This window comes from Phodopus roborovskii, unplaced genomic scaffold (assembly GCF_943737965.1).
Source record: "Phodopus roborovskii unplaced genomic scaffold, PHOROB, whole genome shotgun sequence".
Taxonomy (NCBI): domain Eukaryota; kingdom Metazoa; phylum Chordata; class Mammalia; order Rodentia; family Cricetidae; genus Phodopus; species Phodopus roborovskii.
This window is the reverse complement of record NW_026126433.1, coordinates 11,028,533-11,044,076: the sequence shown is the minus strand read 5'-3', so window position 1 is coordinate 11,044,076 and position 15,544 is coordinate 11,028,533. Positions and strand designations below refer to the sequence as shown.

Below are 15,544 nucleotides of genomic sequence, written 5' to 3'. Positions count from 1 at the left end.
AAGCACAATTTAGGCATGAAAATCAAAGTTCTATAAACTCCAACTTAAAAAAAATGTAGAGTGGGGGATTCATCCAGTGAGTTTAGCTGACTGGGGATAAATATATTTTATCTCTAAGAAGATATATCATATAGGAGAAAAAAGTACACATGCAAATGAATTTTTAAATATCCCAAGTCAGGGGGAAGATCAATATAATTCAACAAGAATATATTACAGCCTTCTATATAATCAGCTCTTGGTAGGAAGGAGAAATAAAAGAAGCAGAAAATGAGATTTCTGCCCTTGAGGAGCTTACAATCCTATTAGAGAAAGGATTTTAATTCTCTCTACGGGGTATTAAACAGGTGTATTGAACCATGGAGAAAGTCTGTGCAATACACATACATGTATACCTACCCTGAGAGAACTACAGGACACTATGCCATTTGTCATCTAATCCATAACAGTTTGGTAGTGAGAGGAGCCTGTCACTCTACAATGACAGGAAGAAATTAGGGCCATCTTGGGGAAACATAAATATGTGCTTACCCTATTTGTAGTTCCAAGACTGTGACGATGTCCAAGTCTTGCCCCTCTCCAAGTCTGCTTGAAGGCAGAATCAGATATGATATGGTCTTGATGTTCATCCACATGAGCAGCCTAAAATGAAGTAGATGAAGAAACGATATGAACTAGAGGATGGAGCCTATTTTGAACCTCTTCCTCCTCATTCTGCTGTGGGCAGTTTCCCTGTTGAATGCCAAAGGTTATGAATCTGCACCATTCATCATGTGGGTTTCAACTAAGAATTTTGGGCTAGGTGATGTCCTGCCTACTGAAGTCCTTACCTGCCTACCCCAGTCTAAACAGAAATCCAAATAAGATGAGCCAGGTATGCTTCCTTATGCAGGCACTGGCTGAAACAATCACACTTAATTCACAGTTGGCCGGAGAACTGCATGCTATCCCAACTAGTCAAACAATTCAGACTTAAGCTCTGTGATCAATATGTTTGGGCATGTTATCTGGCTTGTCCTACACATCATCAGCTACGATGCCCTTCAGAAAGTAAGTGGTCAGTAGATTTTGGTTAAATGAAGGAGGACGTACCTATGCCTAAAGACAGGAAAATAAAGGTTATAGATAACAACTGTCACTGTCCTCCCTGCTGCAGAGAAATAGCTCCAAAAGAGTAATCAGGTATCCTGCCCCATGTATCAGAACTGGTTTCTCCAATGTACGCAGATTCATACTCGGCTATTCTGTGTAGTTGTTATGCAAAAATGCAGATAGCACTGAGGCAAGGTGTGAAAACCTTTGCCCCCATGGAGCTTATATTAACTCATCCATTTCATCATCATATAAAGAGTGACTATCCTGAGCAGATCTTCTTCAATTCCTAATAGATGAGATGAGCCCTGCGCTCCACTAACTGTATTGATGATTCCTTTAACAAATTCCACATAGCTTATCAAGGTGAAAATAAAGGGGCTGTCTCAGGGAAGACATGAGTCAAGTGTTATGACAGGCTAGGAGGCAGGAACATTTAATAGAGTTGAAGAAGGTTATGTCTGAGACAGACATATAGCTCATAATAGAATGCTCACCTAGCATGGACTTGGGTTTTCTTCCCAAACACCAGCAAAGAAACAGAAAGGAGGTGGAGGAAGAGAAGGGGAAAGGAGAGGAGGAAGAAATGTGGAAAAGGAGAAAAAAGAAGAGGAGGAAGAAGAGGGGGTGAAAGAGTAAGGGGCAGAGAAGCGAATGATACTGCTCCCAAAGGCAGCATTGCTCTTTAGGCTTGTAACCCTACATTTCCTTTAGTAACAATGAAAAAATTGATATCCTTTTGAAGAAAGGCTAAATATAAATAAGCCTGTTTGGGCATAAGCTTCTGAACACAACCATGTGTGTTTCATTTTTTTAACTAGCAGTGTCAGTGCCTGAACAGAATGCTGACTACTGGATGCTTGGTAGACTTCAGAGACTATCTGCCATGCAGTAGTACATAGGACAGAACACTTAAAATCCTTGACAGTCCAAGAGCAGAAAAACTGTTACAAGTCAGAATTCTCATGCACAAAATCTCAAACAGACAGGTTGAATAACTTGTCTGAAGTCACACAGCTAGCAAATGAGGAAACTGGGATTCAAACTAAGGCAATCTAGCTGCTACCTCTATGTTTCAGGCACCTGTTTCCAACTATACTGCCATTCTATTACTATGATGAAAAATGGTTTATTCAAAGTGATCAGTGACTATGGATGGCCTTCCAAGGAAGCACAAATGTACATTGCCCTTAATAAAGAAGGACAATGTCTTTTCTTATGGTGTTTTTTTTCTGGAAGAGCCAATGTAGGTACAAGCTATTTTCTGAGTCTTCTCAAATGGATAACTTATCTCCAGATATGCTGTTACATTGAATAACACAGACACCAAACAGAAGTTTTGAGAAAAGAAAATGTTGAATCCTGTCATCAGGCTAGGCTTTGGTGACTTTACCTGAGAAACTAAACCCTTGGCTTGCACTGTGAAGAAGGAGAAGAGGTGATGGCTACCTTCCATGAAGATCTAGAACTTCTTGGAAGAAAGTCTGAACACACCCAAACATTGCCTGATGTCCACTTTAAACATCATGTCACTCCCAAAGACAGAAAATGCTTCTACCTGACTTTAAGACCTCTACTGTTTTGGAAGAATGAACCAGTCCTTTGCTGGGTAGCTGCTGGCATTGGTAAACAGAATCTATGGTATCTCTGTGAGATTTCCCACAAAGAGGTTCTGTTGGTGCTATTTTCAGTGACAGGCTGGTATACTGAGCAATTTGTCCTCCTAGTCTAATTAAACTCACAGTGTGACAACTACCAATACAGTCACATATTGTAAGGACACCTAAAACCCCAAAAGAATTCTTTGCCATTCTAATGACCTTAGAAATCTCAATCAATTTCATCGCATGAGTCTCAGTTCCTTTTCCTCTCCTGAGAGTGGGTGTTGGTGCCTGAGCCATCAGGGTAATCAGCACAACCAGCACATACGCTAAACCCAACACTATACATAAGGTAACCCCATAGGACACTAAATGTAAATGCCTACAATCAATCAGCTTGAGTGTCCATTGTTGGGAAACATTGAAAAGGAAACTGGGCTCACTGTTAGAAAATTCAAAACTATTAAGTCACTTCACTTTTTCATCTGGTTTTGCTTAATTGATAAAACACTGCGTAACTGTGAAGAACATATCATTTCTGTAAAGATGACTTCACATGGTTGACTGTGGTTGCCATGACAACGTCACAGTGTATACTTATCAAACTGAGGCCTGCCTGCACCCACTAAGCACTCTATCTTTCCCCTTGCTGCTTGTAGGTTTCAGGCTCTTGAAAAGTAAACAACTGAGCTTCAGACCATGATTGTCTTGTACATTATGCTAAACAATTAAGGTATCTTATCAGGTTGTACAATCCCTGTACACTCTGAGGCTTTTTCCTACTCTAGTGGGAATCTGGGGATGGAGTGGCAGGCAGGAGGATGACAGTTGGTTCTGGCTATTTCCACTGTAAGCTGTCCCTCTACTGTGAATGGGTTTATTTTCTGCTCTGAATGCTATCTCCAACTGCTTTACATTTTATGTTGGCTTCAGAATCTGCTGGTATGAACTGCTGGAAGCAGAATTAAACCCAGGATTGCCTGGGTTGAACCAGCCATACGCTGCTCTAGCTTTTTGCCTCCCTTCAGGATGACCCGAGATTGCATCTTTTGTTTCCCCCTAAGTGCTCTCCTTCCATCATTTAGTCCTGCAAGAAATCGGGTAAAGCTTTACGATCTGTCTAAGCCTAAAATCATTGCATATTTTCACTCATACCAAATATGAGGGTGTTCTAATAGTAGGAATGACCCAAGGAGGATCATCCACTATGGTCATAGGAATGTGAACTCAGATGTAGATTGTCAGGAGACAGTGGCTGATAGGAACACTGACTAAGAAATGTTCCAGAGGGAACTCTCCAAGACCCCATGCAGAAGGAGTTTCTCTGGGGTTTTCCAGGCTCCATTTGTGGTCTTTAGAGACTGAGGGTAATACACCATTCAGTTTGACATAATGTACAACAGTCCCTTGAAGGGTTGCACTGTTTATTTCATACTAAGCTCAACTTTGTTTTATCTTTACTTGTTGTATCTTTAATTTCATTTTCTAATTTCTTTAGATATTCATTCATTCATCTAGAAAGGGACATAAAACAATTTTAGGTTTGTTTGTTTGTTTCACACACTTACATGGAAGCCATCCTGATGGGAGACTGGATCTCATCACTTTACTGTCTTAGATCCCTTCTGCTTGCTTCATTTAAGGTCTTTCTTAGAAATGGTGCCAGGATCTTGACTCCCAATTTGCCAGCCATTACTGCCCAGGTGTGGAACTCCTGAAATGCCTGCCCACCTCATCTTCTTGCCTTAAAATGTGTTCCCTGAGAGTTGCTGATATTAATGCTGACATTCTCTCTGAAGACCAGAGAGCTTGCCATGTCACTCTTTACTGAAAACTCTCAGGGTTCACCGTGTCCTTCCAGTTAAGATCTGTCTTCCTTGTGCCTTTCTAGCTTAGCCACATTGCATTGTTGGATTTCCCACACTTCTTACATCTGCACCTCAGCTTGTTCTGTACCCTAACTAAAATAAAATTCTCAATCTGAACTCCCTTTGTGTTACCCATCGGTGTAAGCAGTTCCCCTCCCTAACACTATCATGGTCTCAACTGCATTAATGCGTATATTGATTATTCCACTTTATTCATTGTGATATAATTATCTTTGTGCATGTTTGCCTCCTCATTAGACTCTAATAATAGGAAATGGCTTATTCATCTTTGAGTCCCATCTTTGTGGGCTTAATGAATTCATGAAGTATGTAAATGAGCAAACCAGAATCATGTTCTGAGATTCCTTCCCATAACCATAAGGCTCTTTCAGGGCCCTGGGTCTTCACAATACCTTCATGATTCTCTACTGCACAGAGGTCTAGTGAGAAAAGAGCGTGGCTTATTAGCCCATGGCTAAATGGAGAAGTAGAAACACTGCTGGGTGATTGGGGCCAGAAGTGGTCACCATCCCTGCTCAGTGGCAAGCCTGAGAGACCCAGTTTAGGTACAGCTTCCTTTCCAACATAACAGTGTCTGGAATTGCAAAAACAGAAAGCTCCATGGTACTCTCCACCTGAAAATTCTTCAATTGTTTCCCACATCTCGAAGACATAATCCAAGTCCATCTGCTTGGAATCTAAAATCTATCAAATTCTCTGATCACTGTAATTTTGTGGACCTTTCTCATAACTCCTCAACACAAGCCCTTTATCCCTCCTCAGCTTCTATATTCCTGCCTTTTATCTTCAATGTTCTTACATGTAATACACCACTGGCAAAAAGGAAAAAAGAAGACCTAGGCCCATTTTCTTCTCTTCATCATCACTTAAAACACAGTAGCCCTTTTTCAGATCCCAGTGTAAAACCGTTCCTTAAGAGTCAGAGGCAAGCCAGGCAGTGGTAGCACACACCTTTAGTTCTAGCACTCAAGAGGCCGAGGCAGGTGGATCTCTGGGAGTTGGAGGTGAGCATGATCTACAGAGTGAGTTCCAGAATAGGCTCCAAAGCTACAAAAAAAACAAACAAACAAATAAACAAAAAACAGTTTTGTTTTGCTATGTCTTTTTCTGCTCTTTCTCTGAGGAGGCATGTCTCTCTCTCTCTCTCTCCTCTCTTTTCTGTTTTTTTCTCTCTCTCTTCTCTTTTCCCTTCCCCTTACTCTCTTGCCTCCCCACAATGAACTTTCCACATAAGTACAAAAAGAAAAAAGAAAAAGCCAGAGGCAATCACTTACACTTAAAATTATATAGCATTTACAATTTGTGACAAGTTACACTTAGCTACCTTACACTTGGTTGCTGTTTTCAAATACAGCGTCACATCAATTGTCACTGGGGAGTCATCAAGGTCAGCATCATGCCATTGTGTTTTTGCATATTGCCATGACTCCAAGCCTTTCTATAAAACAACTAACACTTGAGATAGTTGACTTGATAATTAATCTTGATTGTCAACTTCATTGGATTTATTATCACCATAGAAACATGTCTCTGAGCATTTCTTTGCAGGATTTTCTAGATTTCATTTGCTGAAGTAAAAAGGCCCACCCAAAATATGGGCAACACCATGTTATGGGACTGAGGCTCTGGACTGAATAAAAAAGAGAGAGCAAGCTGAGCACCAGCATCCATCTCTCTCCTCTTTCAGAGCATCTGCCTTGCATTCATGCCACCATGCCATCCCAGCCATGATGGACTACATCCCTGAACTAGGAGCCACAATAAGCCCCTCCTCCCTCATGTTACTTTGTTAGGTATTTTTGTCACAGAATTAAGAAAAATAATGGACACAGATTCCAAACATAAAAATAAGATAAAACCTTCATACATAACCTAAAATTATTTCTACTCACCTAGACCTCTTCAAGAAGACATTTCACTTCATTTTTAGTGAATATGAATATGGTACACTGAGTTTCATTTTAACACCTTCATACCTGCCAATCATACCCATCCTGATGTCCACCTTACTCACTCTGCCTTATTCCTGGATCCCCTTCCTTGGCTCTAATAGTACCCCTTCTACTTTCACAGACATGAATATTTTAATAGAAGCAATAGTGGCCTGTCTTGACAGGGCAAAGGAGAAAAATTGATTTTGTTAGATTAAGAAACCACTGAAGAAAGAAACATGTCATCTAGTGAGACAGGCAGGGATGAGATCTGGGCAAAAGCAACAATGTCACCACTTTGTTTGACCAAGCACAGGGGACATCCTTGTTTAGATACTACATCAACAATTGTCAGTTTGGCAGAAAATTAGCCCCAGGGAAGCTGAACAAGAGTGAATGGAGTCCTGTGAAAAGATGTGCAGGAAAAGCCCAGCCCAGCCAAGTCTATGGCATTGAAAGACATCAAACTGCTGTCAGGCTCTATCACAGTAACTACTTCTTTGAAATTTAATCTCTTTCAACCTGTTAATTCAAAGCTCCGTCTTAAGAGTTAAATGATTGACAGAGTGCTGGTGCTCACCTTTAATCCCAGCACTTGGGAAACAGAGGCAGGCAGATCTCTTTGAGTTTGAGGCCAGCCTAGTCTACAGAGCTAGTTCCAGGACAGCCAGAGCTGTTTGTTACAGAGAGAAACTATCTCAAAAAATGAACAAAGAATTAAACAATCTATAAAGGCACTCAGAAAACACTGTTGCTATTATGAACAACAGTTGCCATAGTGGTACTATTACTGTTGTGTGTTGTGGTTACCAACTGTGAATCTAGAGATGTATAGTATTTGAAATTTCAGACCAGTAGATAGGTAGTGAATGAAGCAAAGCTCTCATATCCTGGAAGACAGTCATGCAGAAGCAAGAATGACCAGAATCTGGAGATTGGCATGAACCACTAAACAAGTCTAAACCTCAAAAAGTAGCAACAGAGATTGATATGGCTGCTTGCAGCCAAGGCCAATGGCATGAGTTTGATCTCTAGAACGTACATGGTAGGAAAGAACTGGCTCCTAAAAGTTGTCCTCTGACATATGTGCCAGGTCCTCAGGGCATGTCCATAAGGAGACTCAGTGTCTTCTCCTGGTGTAGTGGCAAGCTTTTTCATCAAGCTCCCCTACTGCTTGGCCCAATGTCTTCTGATAAGCTAGTTGGGGTCCCAGGAACATCTGCATTCTTTCTCTGTTTAAAGGGAAACCATGCCACCTCCCCAGTAGCTGAGGTGTCTACATTTTCTAGGGTCTTAGTTATTGCAGGCTCCCATAGCTTACATCCTAGGGGAGCATTGTCCAGTGAAACCTCCAGTGATGCGAAGTTCCTACCACTCAACAGAAGAGCCTCTACAACAGGTAACTGGAGGCTACCAAAAGTGTGCTTGTGAAACTGAGGAACCGAATTAGATTTTTACATTTCAATTCATTTAAATATAATTAGCCACTTAGGGCTAGTGACAACAATTTGAACTGCACAGGTCTAAAGCAAGAAGGCAATGTCAAGAAAACCAACAAGTCACTCTCAAACAGGAAATCTACCAAGAAAAGGCCAAGGCTCCAGTGAAGGAGTGCTAGACAGTAGAGTATGCAGAGTGCAAGCAAAGGTGCTAGGAGGAAAACAGGGACAGCTGAGAGCTGTAGGTCACCCCCAGGAGCTTGAATATCACTGCACGCCATTTGCATCTTACATTGCTTCAAGATTGCTGTAGCTAATTGCTATATAAAAAATATGAAAGTCTACAAAAAAGATGCTTGGGGTGTGAGTTTGCACAAGAGAGAGAGAGAGAGAGTGTGTGAGTTGGAGTAAACCTGGTGATTTGCCCCTTTTGCTGAGAATAACATCTCCTTATTAGTATGTATTTATACTCAAAAGGCATATACATTTGGGCATCAATATTAATTCATCTAAAATTAATAACATATATGCATATGAATATGTAACATGTATCATCCTGAGCATTTTTTAAGTATAAGGAGGAAGAAACAACTTAAGTATGTTAAAATGGATTGAGTCTATAGTTAGCCAACACGCATGCACCCTTCTGAGTATCTATAACCAAGAAATAAATGGAGTCGCTGCAAGCAAAGCCCACACAGTCATCCTTAGACTCTGGCAGAGCCAATTTCCAGTTGTAACAGGAAGAAGAGGAGGGACTTGAAAAGGCAGCCATGAAAGCAGCTAATGGTGAGGGGAAAGGGCCATGCAGAGAGATCAACACACCCTGGTTGATGAATTAACCTGGCAATGAGGACATTAACAAATGGTTGTGGGGCTATTTCAAGTTTCTCTTTTACAGACCAGAGCCAGTTGGGTTGTGTTAGCCATGGAAAGAGTACTAAAGCCAGCAGATTAAAGCTGTAGAAAAGGCTATTTATGGTTGGGAAGCTGTGGAATCAGTGAGGAATTTAGAGCAGTGCCCTTCTGTGGAGGTCTTTAAAACAGAATAGATTCTCATCAGTCTCATTTGAAAGGTTTAAGTGTGATCCTGCCTAAAGGCAAGGTGATGAACGAAATGACTTTTCAAGGTCCCAGCCAGTCAACCCAGGAAAGCCACACTAAGGACTGTGTGCTGTGATTTTCTTTTGTTTACCCATACCTTATTGTTTCACACCACCATGTGGCCACACTGGGTAGAAATGTTGTAAATTTTTAAACCAAGCTTAGGCCTTGGGATATGGTAATGATATATTCACATGCTCTTAGAATTGCATCTTCTGTTTGAAGATAGCCATCTGAAAACTTGGCTGGCATAGATGTGCTTATTCACAGGAACCTTTCATGACCATAATTTATAAAATAAAAGCTAACTCCTGTGTTATCAAAACAATGCTTAATTCTTTGATTGTACATATGCCATTCCATAGAGACAGGATTTGAGTCACAATAATCTGAGTTCATGACATAAATACCTTTCATTTATGAATATATTCGTACATATGCCGGGCTCCGACCCTTTTACTTCTAACAGATGTGTTGAGTAAATAAATGTGACTTCAGTGACAGTTCCATAAAATGAATTCAAACATAATATCAAAGCAAAAGTAGATTTGCTTGCAAGAAAGCAATAATAGTTGACACATGACTGAAGGCATCACACCAAACCTAATTTTAGATACACCATTGGGCCAGAGTGTCTACTCCTCCCTTCCCTCTTTAATTTATGTAATAAACACGTCAGCATCCATTAGCATTTATTAAGCTCTCCTGTGAGCTAATTTACACTGGAATTCATACTGGACAAATTAGATTGTAGCGCCATTGTCACAACACCTCCACTGCAAAATCATTGGTAAGTGTGGACAGTGATATCAACCTATGTCCAGACTGCTCAAGCTGGAATCCCAGGAAGCTACCTGTGTCATCCTCAGGCTCTCTGTAACACAGAGTTTAATTTGTTTTTCTTTAGTTTAAACAGATAAATAGGATAATGTGCTATTGTTAATTCAGTGACTACTTGTGTGACTACACGCAAGGTACAATGTTAAAACAGGAACTGCAAACAAAGCAATGACTACAGCATATGAAAACCTGTCTGGGGGAGGGGATAGATTCCAGTACAGGCCCGGTAACAATGCTTTGCAGGCCACAGGCTCTGTGGCTGTCACAGGCTTCCACTGTAGTAAGATGATGTATAAGCCATGCACACAGGAGCATCACTGTATCCCTGGAATTTCATTTACAGGCAATGGTGGACCAGATCTACAGCACGTACTGCAGTGTGCTGCTTGTGGAGGACAGCAGGCAATGCAAAACTCATAGAACAAAGCTGGTGAGATGACTATGCGAACAAAAGCACTTGCACCAGCCTGAAAACATAAACACAGTCTCTAGGAACCCACAAGCAGGAAGGAGAGACTCGACTCCTGTAAGGTGCTTTCTGACGACCACACATGTGCCATGGTGTGTGCACACAAATAAATAGATAAATGGAATTTTTTTAAATAACAAAAATAAATGTGACAACCACTGTGGAAGAAATTAAAAGTGTCCATGCATTGTAGAAAGGATATCCTCAGGATGTAAATGACACCTTGAGGAAGTGAGCCTCGTGAGGATGGCTGGGCAGAACTGGTCAGGTACAGTCCCATAAGCAATAGGCTGCCTGGACTTTCTGAGAAAGAGTGCAGAGTGACTACAGCAGGGTGAGCTGGCCACAGGAAATGAAGTCAGGAGGAGCTGGAGAAATGCTCAGTGCTTAAGAGCACTTGCTGCTCTTGTAGAGAGGGTAGAGTTTAGTGCCCAACACCTACACCAGGCAGCACAACCACCTTCAATTCCAGCTTCAGAGGATTGAATGACTTGTCTTGACCTTGAAGAACACACACACACACACACACACACACTCACACAAACACACACACACTCATGTTCATATATACATAAATAAATCTTTTTTTAAAAAAAATAGGACAGAGAAGTGGTTAGATGACACAGGAGTCAGGTACCATTAAGTCTGATTTTCACATCAAGAGAGTCAAACCCTGGAGAAGCCTGTTCTGACCCAGTGATTGCAATGGCATCATACTCAATCCTGATTGAAAATAGAATAACAGAGAAACAAGGAGTCAAGGTATTACAATAAGATGTGTAAGAGATTATGGAGCAGGTAAAAATGTTGGAGGTGTGAGGGGTGGCAATATTCTGAAGTAGGTTATTGGATAGGAAATGTGAGAGAAGGAAGGAGTCAGTGGTGACTCCAAGGATTTGGGGATAACTACAGTTTGACCCAGCAGTGATTCTACTAGGCATGAAGCAACTGAAATGGAGTCAGTGTGTCAAAAAAGATACCCATGCCCCCATGTTGATCACAGCACAAAAGCCTAGAGTTGAAATCCACTCCTGCTTCCATCAGTGGATAGATGGAAAAAGGAAAAAGTGGTACAGATATGTGTATACTATTCAGCCACAGAAGAATAATACTTGCTTGTTTTCAACTACGTGGGTGGATCTGGAAGGTCATGTGCTGAGTGTGATAGACCAGGTTCAGAAGGAAATGCCACATGACCTTACTTGTGGAAGCTAAAGAAGTTAGTTGCTAGAAGTATAGAGTAGGTGAATGATTATCAGAAGCTAAGGAGGAGGGGAAAAGAGTGGGTGGGAAGAATCAGCCACCAGGTACAAAGTGATGGAAACATAAGGTCTTTTCCTAATATAGTATGGTGACTGCATTCATTAGTACTATGGTATAATTTCAGTATCAAAAAAAGAATGGAGTTTGAATGTTTCACTACAAAGAATAATAGGAGCTTGGGTGATGGATGCTAATTATGTAGATTTGATTATTTCAGTCACACTATAGGAGTATATAGACACATAATCATCAAAATGTCACATTGTCCTTCATAACTTGTGTAATTATTATGTGTTGATTAAAAATAAAGCAAAGGCACAAAAGAGAAAAATCTGAGAAGACTACCAAATATTGAGGGAGAGGAAGGAAGGTCAGAACCTCACATATGATTATGCTCCTTTAGCTACCAACTTGGCATCCAAATAAGATGTCAAGAAGTGCAAAGTCTAAAAGTTTGCTTATGGAGACTTTGTGGATTCAGAAAGTGCTGTAGACACATGGCATAAAGCATGAATTGCATATATATATATATATATATATATATATATATATATATATCTCCATGGAACCAGTGTGTTCACGAAGTAAGTGAGAACAAAAAGAAAGTGAAAAGGTATAAGCATTGTACTCAGGTAGTACCCCAAAATCAGAATTTCAAGGAGGTGAGGAGATCCCAAGAAAACTAGACTGAAGAGAGCTACCAGGACATAGGAGAAAAGCAAAAAGAAAGCCAAGGGGCAAGTAGTGTCATTCCCTGAACCAAGAGTGCATGTCCTGTTGGGACAGAGGTGAGCCACCACCCTTAGTAGTATGGAACCTCTAGAGGCACTGGGAGGAACAGAGCCCTGCCCTCCTTCACTCAGAGAGTAGTTTCACCTAGGAGGTACACACAGCTTTTTTGTTTTTTCGGTTTGTTGTTGTTGTTTGTTTGTTTGTTTTTTGGGTTTTGTTTTTGTTTTTGTTTTTTAGGTTTCTGTTGGTTCATCTTGTTTTGTTTGGTTTTTTAATGGAGAAAAAAGGAGGTGGTTACTGGATGGAGAGAGGCCAGAGACTTTACAGTAGGAAAGATAACATATCTGTGAGGTGGCAGGACACATCTAGAAGGAGCAACCAAAGAGTGGAAAATGGTTGGAGCGGTTCACATAGCTAGCTCAACTGAGTTAGATCAGATACCAGGAAGGGGGTAGGGAGGTAGCTGATGTGTTGGGTTCACATGCTGCCTTGTAAAGTGCTGGACAGTGCTTAGCAGTTACGAACTGAGTGCTAGTAAAGTCCTTGCTTCATTAAAGGAAGTATGCTAACATGATCTTCTGGTCAGGGTGCAGTAACCCTCAATAGTCAGAACACAGAGTGCTGACCGTCAAAGACAGCAGTACCAAGTCACACTGACCAATGTTCAGGATTCAGGGATGTGGGAAACAGATACCTGATGAAGAGAAGGAAGAACAGTGAGGAATGTTGCATTTGATTTGTATGGCAAGGCTAGCACAGCCAGGATCTCACATGGCCCTTGGCTCCTTAGAGATACTCAGTGGATAGAATGGCTAACAATCTTTGCCTTTTTTAAAAATTCAGCATGATGAAAACCCCTTGTCTGTTGCCTCACAAGCACAAAATGACATAATGCTTCCAAACACTTGTTTTACTTCTTTTCAGACTTACACTGATCCCCCAGGCTGCTCTGTGGAGCTGAGGAAAGCCAGTGGTAGACACATGGCTGCCCTTTCCCTGGGGAAGCAGATAAAGTAGACAAAAGGCTTTCTGACTTACGTTCCTAATATGAGTTCATTTCTGAGCCCTATTCAAATAGCCAAATCCAATGGCAAGAGGAATTAGGATACTGACTAAGATGGCAATGGGGTCCCCAATTCCTATAAAGCTGCATGTGCTGCCCTTGGCAGATTCTATTGCTCCCTTAAATTCAAAACTGACAGCTGAATGTCTTTAGGGCACCTTCATAGGAAGTTGACTTGCTTTCAGGGTCACTATGAGAAGACTTTCCAAGTGCTTCTACCAAATGCAAACACCTAAAATGCAGCCTTGCCTCCTAACATCAATGGTTTTATAATTTTCCATGGTCTATACATATTCACACAACATCAAAGCCACCTAGCACACTTTGTCTTATTATCACTGCCTTTGGGAAACATGACAGGATTCTTTAAAGATAACTGTCATTTATGTGAAATGTTAGGATACAGCCCCTTTCCAGTATTTCAAGTGCATGAAGAAACCAATGAGTTGAGTAATCCTCCAAATGCTATTGTTTTTCGCGCGCGCGTGTGTGTGTGTGTGTGTGTGTGTGTGTGTGTGTGTCATGAACACAAACATCCTTGTGCATTCTTGCAGAAGCTGAAAGACGACATCAGATATGGTGCTCTGTCACTCTCAACCCATTCCCTTGAGACAAGGTCTCTCACTGAATGTGGAGCTAGGTTGACAACAAGCCCCAGTGATGCTCCTATCTGCATGTCCCCACAGCTCTGGGATGATAGTCACATAGAAGCATAACCAGGTCTAGGCTTTTACATGAATGCCCAGGACCCAGACTCAGGTGCTAGTGTTTGTACAGTAGATGCTCTCACCCACCAAACCATCTCCTCAGCCCCAGTGTTAATTTTTAAAGTCCTAATGTTTGTCTGTCCTGACAAAGAATGTCAACATTTTAATTCTTTGAGAAAAGTGCTAAAGTAAGTTTATAGTTTCTCTGCCTCAGACAACCTATATTTAGGGAAGGAACATTTCTAATTCAATTTACAGTGATGTCAAGAAACAACACGTATCTGCAGGCAAAGATAAGAAAAACACGCAGGAGTACACAGTGATAGCTCTACTTAAATAAATAAACTTTTGGTACTAGTGATTAGGTACACAGGATTATTATATGTTTAATTGGCTAACGTGACAATTTGGAATTACTTCTAGTCACATTTAATTGGATTTGCAATCTCTGGGGAAAAAGGAAATAGAGAATCCTAGCAAAGAAACAGCTATAAAAGTAAACTGTTTTCCAAGGGGTGCTAAGTAATGAATTAATATCCATTCCACAATAGTTTTTAATATCCTCCGGCTTAATAAGACCAATGCAGTGACTGTATGCACTGGATCTGGAAGCTAATTCAATTAGACACAAAGTGGGAGGAGGGGGTTATCTGTTGAATTATAGGGCTCTTTTAAACTTTCAGTTGTAAAAAAAGGCAAATTTAATCAGAGATGAATAATCTTTTTAAGTCAGGTAAAACCTGGGGTGTGCTGTCATGCCCACTTCATAGCTCAGAGCTGTACTAGGCTTGGAGACATCTTAAAGTCTATGTGTGTGGCATAGCATGGAACTGTTAAGAAATACATCTCCACAAAAATTGGCATTTTGGATATGCCGTCTGTACGTCTTTTGAGTCTTCATGCAAAGGAACCAAAACAGAGCACAAGTATCCCTGAAACCTTTTGGTATCCTTGGGCCTACAGATGGAAGACCCCTGTAGAAGACGAACGGTACATTCCTACTCCTACAGTTTCAGTGTAGCTAATTTCTGTAACCTAAAATGAGTTTTGTTAATCTTACTCAGGTTAAGTGTGTGCATTGTAAAACCTTCCCCCCACCCCTGTGTTTGTGCACGTTGCCTGTTACAGTTTTCCCTCTGCCTTATAAATTCACAATACTTTACATGTGTTCTTGTTTCAAGGAGCGCCATGATTGCTGACTACATGTTCTGGCTCTGTGGAGGAAGCGAGCACTGTGTTAGCAAGCTCATCAAACTGTATTGGCAGGTAAAATCTGACACCCTGGTCTAGGCGCATCTGATTTCTAGAACCAAAATGGAGGATGAGTGCTTAAAAGACCACTAAAAAGGGTGGCTCTGAGCAAATCAGTCCGCCGGTCGATGTCTGTAATGAAGTAGCTTTCTGAAACGAATTT

The 15,544-nt window shown here is 41.0% G+C and overlaps 1 protein-coding gene across 1 annotated transcript in view; it reads left to right on the top strand.

Moving 5' to 3' along the window:
- The window catches only part of Spata16 (spermatogenesis associated 16), a 265,426-nt gene that overhangs the window by 150,700 nt on the left and 99,182 nt on the right, over window positions 1-15,544 (top strand). Inside the window, exon 4 of the mRNA XM_051185905.1 lies at window positions 15,312-15,396. Within this exon, the coding sequence (XP_051041862.1) occupies window positions 15,312-15,396 (85 nt within the window). The remainder of the gene's footprint in view (window positions 1-15,311; window positions 15,397-15,544) is intronic.